A 12761-nucleotide genomic window follows, 5' to 3' on the forward strand; every position below is an offset into this window, starting at 1 on the left:
AAAAGGTCAATGTGAGTGTTATTCTGGGCACTGTATGATGTTGTTATCATTATCAGTCAGCTAATGCCGTTCACAGTATTTACTCAATGTTTACTCAGCGCTTACTAACCGTTACTCTCCCTATAGACTTACTCACCATTACTCTCCCTATAGACTTACTCACCATTACTCTCCCTTATAGTCTTACTCACCATTACTCTCCCTATAGACTTACTCACCATTACTCTCCCTATAGACTTACTCACCTGTTACTCTCCCTTATAGTCTTACTCACCATTACTCTCCCTATAGACTTACTCACCTGTTACTCTCCCTTATAGTCTTACTCACCATTACTCTCCCTATAGACTTACTCACCATTACTCTCCCTATAGACTTACTCACCGTTACTCTCCCTATAGACTTACTCACCGTTACTCTCCCTATAGACTTACTCACCGTTACTCTCCTTATAGACTTACTCACCATTACTCTCCTTATAGTCTTACTCACCATTACTCTCCCTATAGACTTACTCACCATTACTCTCCCTATAGACTTACTCACCATTACTCTCCCTATAGACTTACTCACCATTACTCTCCTTATAGACTTACTCACCGTTACTCTCCTTATAGACTTACTCACCATTACTCTCCCTATAGACTTACTCACCGTTACTACCACATCAGCACCGGAGTGTTTACACACCACAGATACACACATGTACAGACACTCACACACACACAGAGAGAGAGAGAGAGAGACAGAGAGAGGGAGAGACACATACTGATATACACACACATGCGCACGCACAGGTACACACACAACAGACACATTCACACATACGCACACACATACACACACACAACCACAGATACATACAAATATACACTCTCACACATCCAGACACTCACACATAAATAAATACACACACACACACATACACAGAGAGAGAGATACATTCACAGATACACACACACACACACGTGCAGAGAGAGAGAGGGAGATACACACACAGATACACACACATTTACACAAAAACGCACAAACGCACACGCACTCAGACACAAAAACAACTGCAAACACACACTAAGTGTTGTTCTTCACACATGCATGAGTGTCCACAGTAACAAGGGAATAAGAGAGGGAGAGAAAGCGAGAGACAGAAAGAAAGAAAAAAGAAAAAAGAGGGAATCGGGGAGGGAGGTGCCGAGCGGTTTGGTTCCTTGGCTGTAGTTTGCACTGAGGGACAGGATTTCTAAGGCTTTCGGTTCCTGACTGCTCAGGTGGTAATTACAGCGTTACAGAGAGGAACTCCAGCCAAAGACTTCTCCACAGAAAACTGCTCCAAATGGGGAAGCAATACAGCAAGACAGCTTTAGCACGACATGCTTGGCCCAGTGAAGCGCTTAAATACATTCAGTTCACTTACCGAGGCAGCCAGCACATATCCACTCCACTCAGGCTTTTAACCTGCTATATAACGTCAATAGATTATAGTACGCACATGGATTTAGACCCTGTGAAAATAATTAATCATGACAAGACTTCTCGGTCAGATAAGTATCTGGGTGACCGGGCCCTGTCCCTGTTCTCTTAAACGATTCTTTTACCTTGTGTCCTTCTCTAATAAAGTTCATAAAATACGAACGAGACTGAATGTGTCAAAACAACACATGAGATAAGGCCCAGTCATTCGCATACTTCAAATACACCACAGTCACACCACACATACATGTGTAGCTGTGATTCAATTACACCTTGTGTAAATGGAACAGGTTTACAGTGTGAAGCATATGTCTGGTTTTGACTTTACATTTGATTAATGAAGCAAGCATTCTGTGTGACATATAATCTAAAATCATTTAATCTACAATCATAAATTAACCTAAAAGTCCTAACATTTATGAGATGTCTCAATTGGCTGATAGAGTGCCTGGGGGGGTGGGTGGGTCGTGGGGGGGGGCTGTGGTTTACTGTTCTGAGGGAGGGATGGTCATGGCAGAAAACCAGATTACTCAGACAAACAGGACTGGGAGCTCCACCTCTCACACATCCCTCCATACAGCGCATCAGTCTGCTCAGACACCTCATATAAAACACTCAGATACCTCATATAAAACACTCAGATACCTCATATAAAACACTCAGATACCTCATATAAAACACTCAGATACCTCATATAAAACACTCAGATACCTCATATAAAACACTCAGATACATCATATGAGACACTCAGATACGTCATATGAGACACTCGCATACCTCATATAAAACACTCAGATACCTCATATAAAACACTCAGATACCTCATATAAAACACTCACATACCTCATATAAAACACTCAGATACCTCATATAAAACACTCAGATACCTCATATAAAACACTCAGATACCTCATATAAAACACTCAGAGACCTCGTATAAAACACTCAGATACCTCAGATATGTTATAAAAACACTCCTGCTTAGAGAACAACAGCTGATAGGATTTGAGGGGAGAAAGAAAGGGAGGAGAGAGAGAGAGAGAGAGAGAGTGAGAGTATCACAACAGATAAAGTCATAATTAATAAAACCTACAGCTGTGTTTTACTCATACACACACACATACACACACACACACACACACAGAGGAGGTAATTCTGATAAATCTGACTCGTGGAATTTAGAGGAAAAAAAAAAAGAAAGAAAGAAAGAAAGAAAGAAAGAAATAGAGACAGATAGAATAATGTTACATTTGACTAAAGTACATCTCTGTTTTGACATTTTCATTTGACATTTTCTCATATCAATGTCTGAACCCAATTTACCTCGGCGCTGTTGCTGTGCGGATGACTAATCTCATTTGGAATGAAGTATGCAATAAAAGTCAATTGCCTCTCACAGACTGCCAATAATTTCCACACTGTTTCATTCAAGGCAAGAAAGACTGGAGCCATACTCTCTGTTTGATTAAACTTCCTCTCCCCTCACTGACATCAAATATCCATGATCTCTCAAATCCACAGCCAGGCTCAATGAACAACACTCTGTCTAGGAACTGCCGAGTGTCAATCAAAACCAGTGGGTGAGCAAACCTTGGAGTTGAACTGAGATGAATGTTTCAGGATTATTCTGGAATCAAACCCTTTAGTCTCTCTCAGAACACCCCCTGCCCCCCCCCCAATTATTTTGTTTCCAAAGATACTATCTGACAAAACAATAAAAAAAAAAATCCCCCCAAAGAGGAAATCCTCTTGCTGTAAGAAAAATGTGCACGAAAAACAAGCTTTGATATTTCATGGTTTGGACTAATATCCGAACCAGGGTTCATTTTGCCAGCCTGTAGCCCTGAGCTGCCTTCGTACTGAGATGTTTCCTGTAAAAGACACAGAATTAATAACAGTACACAGCACTACACAGACTGAGACCACACAACATTCACAGTGATGCTGTCAGCTCTACAGAAGTTCCAAAGGTTCTCCCAGGGCTCTGTTTGTCTGCCATGTTCACACTGAAACTGAATCAGTCCCTGTGGGAGGCACACAACCAAGCCTGAGAGACTAAATAAATGACAAAATGAACTGAACGATGAGTTAGTTCCATCTGAGGGACAGACTGTGACTCCTATAATACACATGTGACCGTATGACCAGGCTGCAACATTCTCTCACTGTCCCTCTCCTCTCTCTCTCCCTCTCTCTAATTCTCCGTGCTCCTTGAATAAGAAGGTATGAGATTCAGTCACTGTGTGTTTGGATTAGGATGAGGAAGAAAAAACAGAGGTAATCTCCACTATCTAATCCACTTCCTCCTTCATCCATTCACTTCCCTCTATCCTCCGCCCCCCCCCCCCCCCGGTCAGTTTCTCTCTCCGTCCATATCAAATCGAAAAGGTGGAGGGACACATAGCCTAAATCAACAGTCAGCACTCTTGACAAATCTATCATTGATCTAAAGCATTATTTTCATTTCACTCAGTTCCTTATGTTGTCAAACAGTCCTCTCATTGAGCTAATGTGTGTGTGAATCCAACCCCCGTTACCCACCTTACCCTCGTTCCCATCTCCCTCTGCAAATCATTTTCACGGTTTAAAATGAAACAGATTTTCTGTCTTAAAATGCAGACGACAAGCAAAGGTGAGTACTGCAGTCTAGGTTGGCCCCGCCCCCTTAGAAACTGGAAGGTACTAATGGTTCTGATAATGTTATTGAGCCCAAAATCTCCCCTATGAATAATTTAAGTCACCTCCAATGACCCTTTTTCTGGAACCAGGGGGTGGGGCTGCAGTTTAGGATGCAAATTCATTGCTCATCATTCAATAATTTAAATTTACAGATTATTTTAAATTACAGATTACTTTTCAAATGCATGCTATCCGTTTCACAAAAAGGGGTGTTACTGCCTGAGTCTGTAATACTATTAATAACTTTGTATTTTACATAATAAAAATATTCATAGGTACAGCAACTTCTGTGTTTCAGAGCATATTATCATGATCTATAATGCAGAATTAACAGCAGTAAATGGTATGCATTGTAAATGCATAATTTGTTCTCACACGGCAGTTACAGTGGCCTCCTGAGATTAACGCATGAAAGGAGTTAATACACGGCAACTAAAGACTAAAGACACCCAGAGTGGAGCCACTGAAATCTGAAAGGCATGGAAAACTTTATGAGCCAGTGAAAAAAACCTTGATTGTTGTGTGAAATTCCAGTATGCTAGTATGTCTGCTGATTAATGGTACTGGATGGAAAATGGATCATCTCTCTCTCTCTCTCTCACTCTCTCTCCCTGTCCTGCACATGACGTCCCAATACCTCCAAATAAATTCAGAACATTCTGGTGTTGTGCAGTACTAGTGCTCGGCGGAGAACTGCCTTCTTTCCTCCAGTGCAGTGGGTTAGTGCATTTCTTGCCGATTCGGCGTGCTCTTGCGTAAGACCAGTTCGCCTTATTTGCCTCTTCTCTTGAACTTTGACTGTGTACACTGAAAACCGATAGCGAACTAAACCGATAGCATCGGGCGAATGCAAAACAGGACCTGCACGCTATTTGCATTTGCTTATGCTATTGCCAAGAGAAGCGACTGGGTACAGAGGAGCCTACTGATCCAATTTGTCCCCCCCCCCCCCCAAAAAAAAACTGAAATAAAATCCCTCTAAAGAGGAACAAACATCTGGAGTCAAAAGCGGTAAATAGTAGTTAATGCCTCTTTAATCTTTTTTTCTGGGGGCTGTTTTACTATGACCAGTGAGTACCGTGGCATGCGGTTAATCTGAGATCGGACGGCTCTCAGCCCTATGTGTCGACACGGTTTTTGAGGGAAGCTGAACTGATGTGCATTTGGCCACTGTCAAACTGCTGACAGCCCATCTGCCCACTGCCTTTCCACAGCCTGGCAGCGGAACGACAGAAGAGGGAAAAAAACAAACAAACAAAAGCCGTGTGACTGCGACGACTATTACAGTAAATACGCCAAAAACTGCGAAAGTGACACTCTTCTCACACAAATAACTTGCTCTGAGTAAATTTTAAGTATCTATAAACTAGCTCACTTCCTTTGGCAATTGCAGAGGTGGCGGAAGTACGTCAGATATCTCTGGCTTTGGGCAATTCACTGCTCTCGGACCGATTTCGGATGGGAAGGAGAAAGAAGGAAGAGATTTTAATCATCACTGTCTCTTTAAAGCCACTTATCAAAGCTTTGCATATTCCGAAAAAGAAACCGACGTCTGAGCCGTCGCAGAGCCGACACTGACGGTGTTCAGGAATGGAATTTTAAAAACTTGCACGGCCTTTGGATTTAGCAGTTGATTTTTTCCCTCGCTGGCTGTTATAGATGGGGTTTGATCGCACAGTGGAGGATTGTACGCTGAAAAGAGACAAGGATAAATTTGGAAATATCGCGTTCAGGTAGTGGACCGACTTGGGAGAAGCCTGTACTTGCTTCGGATCGGTGTCGTTAGCTAATGGTTTCATGGTGGAACTTGGCAACATGACATGTTTGTCGGTCGAAACTTGCAGATACTGGGTTTAAATATTCACCGACGGATTTATCCAGCTTCTTTCTGACAAGCACACGTTGACAACACAGATATTTTCCAGATACCTTTTTTGACAGCAGGTCATGGATAGGGTGGTGAAAAAGACGGGCCAGCGACATGATTTCTCCGCTTTATCTGCAGAATGCGGATATTAATGTTATAATACACAAATGCAAGAAAGTTGCAAAGCATGTGGAATGCTTAAATTGTCATTTAAGAGCCGTTTTGCACCTGTTATAATAAACAAACGCGTCGATGTTGATGTGCTGGATGTCTTAAAATACGGGTTTGGATTATACGCCTCAGCCTGCATGGAACAGTTAAGCATTTGTTTGTCTATTATATATGGAAGCGTTATACCCAAGGTCATCTTGTAGCTTATTCACACATTATTTATACGCGTTTGTCCCCCTCTTTGTAAAGGTTGAATTCAACTGAACGGGCATTTCGGGAATTCGATCTGTTGACGTGACCAAGTGTGTGTGTGTGTATGTGTGTGTGTGTTTTCTTTTGGTCACTGCAACGATTCTAAAATGGATGTGAAATTGAAGCAGAGTCGCAGATCCCGCTCACAGCGGGAGAGGGTAAGGAGACGGGAGACTAGTGGCAGGGATGCCCGCAACCACAGCCCCTCGTCCTGCTCGGACCGTGAGGAAAGTCCTGGCAGGGACCGTGCCACCCAAAATGGTAAAAAAGCTCCTCTATCGACATCCTCTGCTAGAGCCTCTCGTCCACCTCGTCGAAAGAGACGAGAATCAAGCTCACAAGAAGAGGATATTATTGATGGATTTGCTATAGCCAGTTTCGTCAGTTTGGACCGTCTCGAGGTAAGATGTACTTCTGGCCGTTTTCGCATGCAGAGCACGTTCATATGCCAGTAACTGTGCGGCTGAAGTTATTTTTTTCATTTGGCTTGTGTTGTATGGGCTGGCTGTCACGTAACGGTCTTTCGACGATGAAACTGAGGTGTTTGTCATTTTTGAATTCACTGGCGATTTTTATGAGTTGCCACTTCACATATTTCTGTCATGAGACGGTGACGTAAGTGCGGTTAGCAATATTTTGTTCCCTGCCCTCAAGCATAACTGGCTTTCTTATGTTTTCGGCACTGGTGTGATTTCTCTCCCCCTCAAGAGTGCTGGCCTTGCTTGATTTTCATCTCAGACAGAGTTCGCGTAGTAAACTATGTGAACTGTCAGACTTCATATTACAGCATATTTCCAATAAATCTGGTCCTGTAGAGGAATTCAGTAGTTATGACTGTATCAAAAGACGTGTCATGGAAGTTGTGGTTTTCAAAATACCGTCTGTCCTATCATCGACTTTTGTTCTTTGTAACGTTCCTTATTTAACTAAACCCGGCGGCGTTGACAAGAATTTGTCAGAAGATACACAACGTCTCGACCAACTTGCTTACATAAACATTGAAGACACCTGCTATTACAGGAACCCTTCAAGACGGTAAAGAAAAGGTGAAAAATCAGTTCACATTCATTCTTGTGAGAGGAAGACACCTTTAAGGGATTTACAAGCGTTTGAACTCTCGCCATCATTGTTTGACATTTCTGTCAAACAGAGTTATAACTTTTGTCTCCCAAGATCTTTGTGCATGTTAACAAGATTACCCTGCTGTTTAAGTCACTAATTAAACTTTCAACTGTCAAACGCAAGGTATTTAAACCACTTAACTGAGCTAATATTTGACAGACAGTAACTGTAAGGGAGTTTCAAAAGAGAGCGTGTGATATTTGAAGAGGGCTTCTTCATGTTTTCATGTCTCTAATGATAATCTGACACTTAGCTGCCCTTGGCTCTCAAAAGCGACTTTTCCGAACTGTGAGCTGAGAACTATACAAAACCTAACACAATACAGCCTTTGTTTTGGGGACGTATATTAATTGAGGCCTTGGTGTTGCAGATAAACCGAAGGCTTGAGTTAATGGAAAGTGGAAAATCTTTTAAAAACGTGCTCAAATTCCATCCATTTCGACTGCCGTCACTTTCGCTGTCACTGTAGATGATGGATAAAGAGGACATTGCGTGTATGAGTTAAGACAAGTAAAAATAGTTTCGGACGAACGGCTGGCTAACGTGCCGAAATACACAGCCCATTTTCCTCTAGCCATATAACTCTTAGAAATTACTTTTTACAGATCGGCAAAAGATGGTAGACTATGCTTCTGTTATGTGCATAGAATTAAGCCCGGTCCAATGCTACATAAACAGACCTCAGCTGTTGGTGGTATGCTAAAACCTGTCAAAAAATCTGTTTTGATATCTATTGTGTGAGTGCAGCAGTAGCGTATTCTAGGAGACCGGTTAGAGATCTGTACTGTATTGGTTTTGTTGTTTATAGATTGCAGTGTTGTGGACAATAGTCTACCCATGTGGTATTGATTATTAAATCATTTAATCACTTAGTGTGACCGCATTGCTAATACCATATCAGTTACAGTGCTGATACTGATTCAGCACTCCGATAACAGTAATCAATGTGAACGTACTTTACGGTGTCATTGGTGGTAGGGTTTTTAACCTCACCCAGTTCCATGTATGTAGGTCACTAATTCAGTTTGTGGCTTTTAGGCCACACTCCTCTCGCATACACAGCACAGACCTATTTGTGTAGATGCTGTATTTGTATAAATAAAATGCAGAGCTGCATTTCCACACGGACCTGTATAAATGAAGCCAAGCTGAAGTCTCTGTTTGTATTCGTGTTTGTTTGGTTCTGTTTGTTCGGTCCTCTCAGAATTGTAATAACTTTAATAGAAAAAGGACAAGAGGGAAAGGAGGCATGTAAGAGTACCTGGATAAGACCCAGTTACTCAAACACATTTTTCCGTCAGAGCTATTACACAGTGTAATATGCTCTAGGCAGAGCAGAGGGACTTTTTAAAAATAGTTTTGAACATCGCGATATGTGCGTCTTTGAGCGCCCCCCCACCCCCCAATTTAATTACCAGTTACAAAGCATAAACAAATTTATGGCATGCTGAAATTGTTTGTTTGTTAATTCATCCTGAATCCCATCTGTGCCGTAAAAGCGGCTTACCTGCGTGCGAGTCAAGCTTGAGAAAGGGAACCATGGTGGCTCGGCTACAGAGGCTCGTCAGATGATTGTGGTATGTGTGATTAGACGATTAAAAAAACATACAGAGGGCTTCCAAATGTGGCTTTGGCAAAACAGTCACATATTAAAGGAATTACACAATGCTTTTCAGCCTTCCTGCATTCTGCAACGCTCGCTGAAACCACGAAGCCGATAAGGGGAGCGTTTTAGTTGACCACCTTCCACGACAGAAAGCGGACGTGTTCGGTTTCATCGGTATTGTTTTACGTTGGATTGGCGAATCCAGAAAAGATTATCCCTGCGTTTATCTGCCATGCTGTTTATCGTCGAAATCACTTGCGCTTGCTTTGTAGAGGGATGGAGTTCAAAGACAACTAAAGATAACCATTTGCCTGTCTCTGTGTGAAAACAACAGCTGAGTGGTAGATTTTTCCCAGGTTTAAGGTAGTGACAAATGCATAGGACGACTGTAGATGATAAACTTCCATAAAGGCTAAAGTTAATGTGTGCATACCATTGCGCTAACAGCGAGTGTTAGGCCAGGCTGAGGGAATAGACGGCGTTGTGACTCGCGCTCTGTTTTCAAGCCCTGGCCTCACCTCTCTCTCTGTGAGAGGGCAGTGACAGAGAGTACTCATTTTAATTAACACACTCTTCCCCTATGGAGACTGGCCCAGAGTCTGACACTTTTCACTGAGGGGTAAATACTTCTTTTGTCTGTTTGTCTCTGTGTGAGTGTGTGTGTGAGTGAGTGTGTGTGGTGTTTGGAGGGTGGGGGCAGAAGAGCCATCGTAACTGCATCTGTCCGTAGTGCCATGGTATCAGACTGTTGTCTAAAATATTGGCCGATGGTGTAAAACTACTTTCCAACCAAAGTGACCACAGAGCTGCCTGTGGGGGTGGGGTGGGTCACTCTGGACTATCTGTCTTAAGGAGCCCATTAAAAAGGCTTGAGTGGTCCTGGTTTGTGTTGCCTGTTTCCCTTGCTCTGCATGACACATGATGAAGACATTGTTGTGAGAAGGGATTTAGTGCTACTGATGTTTGTTTATTTTTTTGGGGGGGGGGGGGGGGGGGGGGGGGGGGGGGGGTATTTATGCTGTTACCCTCTGACTGGGATTAGAGGGACGTTTTTCACAAAAAGCCTGAGTAACAGCGTACAGTAGCGAAGCCTAATTGTGTCCCAATGTCCCAATAATTCACATTATTTTCCACTGTAATTTAGAGCAGGCATGAATAGACTGTTGGCGCTGGAAACTGGAGAAGCTGGAAAAAAAAAAAGGGGGGGGGGGGGGGGGGGGGGGGGGAGTCCGTTTGGGAGAGAGGCTTGTGTGAGATTTACAATAAAAATAATGGAATGCGAGTCGTCAGGGGATTGGAAGTGCCTCATTAAATAGCCTAATGTGTGTTTTCCTTTTTAAATGAGGACTAGGCTTTTTTTTTCTGCTCCTCAGTCCAAAGCTCTCATTCATGAAGTAGAGCTCTTTAAAAGTCTCCTGCATTTCACGGTCTGACTCTTTTCGGCGAGGTAAGGCCTACCTTTCCGCCCCTCTGCCTTCGGTCGGGCTTTTGAAAAGCGAAGGAAAGCATTATTGTGGATGTTCACAGAAGTTTGTTGGCTGGCAGTGAGCAGGAAATGAGCTCTTACTACAGAACGCCCTTGAGTCTGCCAGTCTTTTGACTGTGCTGATTTATGGTTTAATGTCTCTGTTGTCAACCAGCCAAGACTGAAGAATATCACTCTCTCTTATCTTAGAGGTAAAACAAATGAGATGTTGTGTTTACAGTGTTTTAAACCCCCTGTGGGGGATTTGGAATAGAGACTTTACTGTTTGTTGAAGCCAGTAGAAATACCACAAGTTCAGTCTCAGGACTCTAATAACCAATAGTTTTCTATTGATATAGACTGCACACGCACACGCACACAAACACGCACACACACACACATACACAAAATCACATGAGCATACATTACACACATGAAGTCATATGAACAAACACAAACACACTCTCATCTGTGGTATCAAAGGCAGAATGTCTCTTTGGGGTTTTGAGTGTAGCTGGAACATAAATGGAGTGTGTGTTTGTGTTTTGTTAAAGGGGCTGAACATCATAGCCCTGCCTGATAACGCGTTAGCGCGGCGTGAATCGGGCGATGAACAAGCTCTCAAAACGCAGCGCGGTCGTGATTGTGCGAGCGAACGAGTCTGTGAAGAGATTCGGGAACACGCCCTCTGAGCAGGCGAGAAGGTCTCTCGACATGTTTTCTTCATGTGCGAATCTCGCTGTGAAAAGCAATTAGTCAAACAGTTGCCGGCGTGTTCCTTGCTACTGCTGGACATGGTGATTAGCTCCAGGGCAACAGAGTCTTTATGGAGGAACGGGATGCTAACGGTGTCAGCACAGGGGAGCAGTGTGCTCCAGGCTTGAAGAGAGATGCTTAAGAGACAGTGATCCTGCCTCAGAATCACAGATGGTTTTGACTGGATAAGAGGTAAACTGTGGATGAAAGAGCAGATATGTTTTCCTGGACCGGCTGCAGTTTGGAGTCCCCGCGCAGAATGTGGGCCTGTGCTCCAGTGCAGCCGCTGAGTGTTCTGATGATTTTGAATACTTGATGTTAATGTGTTTTGGATGTTTCTAGTGTTCAGTTAGACTACGGTTTATGGTTCAAAAACCAATTTGACCAGTAACAACCTGCCCCATCCACCTGATCACATACAAATCTGAACAGGGCTCAAAAATAGTGTGTGTGAGTGTGTGTGTGAGTGTGTGTGTGTGTGTGTTGAACAGAAGGTCCTGAGGGGAATACCTTCTAAAAGTGACAGACTGACTCAATGAGAGATTGGGGGAAGTTTTTTCATGGCATGAGGAATGTAGTTCTAAGAGTGGAGAGGTCAGAAGTAGGATGGATTTGGGCTGAACTGTCTGTGACATGGATTTAAAGACTAGCGTTAGACTTACATTAGTTTAGGCCTGATGTTGAGCATTAGTGACACTGTCATACTGACCTGTCTTACCCCTGACCTGTCTTACACCTGCCTTGTCTTACACCTGACCTGTCCTCTCATCTCTCTGTCTGCCTCTCTGATAGGGACGTTGGTCTTTTTTTAAACCCACAATGTGGCTGCATTTAGAACCTGTCGATTAGTGCGTTCATACACACACACACACACACACACACTTCATTTTACTTCATTTTAACCATTTAGCCTAACTCCTGTTTAAGTGAACAACGCTTGGGCCAGTCAGAGGCCTGTTTCACATTCCAGCTGAGGGGTTTATAATGGCTTTCCATCCTCACAGCTTTATGTGTGAAGGGCCAGAGTGCGCAGGCCCCTCACTTTGCCTGTTTGCCGCAGGTATCAGTGAAAGAGTTCCCCTCTGGAGAACCGCGTTTCCCTCTTTGCCTGGCAGAACACCAACAGGAAGAGAGCTCAAAGCCAGAGGGTCACATTTCAGCATAGGCAGCGCGTGTTCCTGAATTTTTCAGCATGACATTACTTATCTGTCTGTCTCTGTAAACCTGGCAGTAAAATTGTAGGGTCATAAAGTAGTGTTACAAAGTACTGTAATAAAGTAATGCCATTTTCCTATTTGTTTGATATCTGTTTGCTTAAACAGTTAGTCAGAGTTGATTTTTTTCTTCTTAAGGTGAAAGCACGACAGCAGATT

The 12761-nt window shown here is 43.1% G+C and overlaps 1 protein-coding gene across 4 annotated transcripts in view; it reads left to right on the forward strand.

The window, feature by feature from the left end:
- The first annotated feature begins 5590 nt into the window (after positions 1 to 5590).
- Positions 5591 to 12761, forward strand: part of fbrsl1 (fibrosin-like 1) — a 247612-nt gene continuing 240441 nt past the window's right edge. For all 4 annotated transcript variants that reach the window (XM_030792075.1, XM_030792073.1, XM_030792071.1 and 1 more), the window contains exon 1: positions 5591 to 6840. In XM_030792075.1, the coding sequence (XP_030647935.1) occupies positions 6547 to 6840 (294 nt within the window). In that variant the 5' untranslated portion in view covers positions 5591 to 6546. The remainder of the gene's footprint in view (positions 6841 to 12761) is intronic.

Source organism: Chanos chanos, chromosome 14 (genome assembly GCF_902362185.1).
Source record: "Chanos chanos chromosome 14, fChaCha1.1, whole genome shotgun sequence".
Taxonomy (NCBI): Eukaryota; Metazoa; Chordata; class Actinopteri; order Gonorynchiformes; family Chanidae; genus Chanos; species Chanos chanos.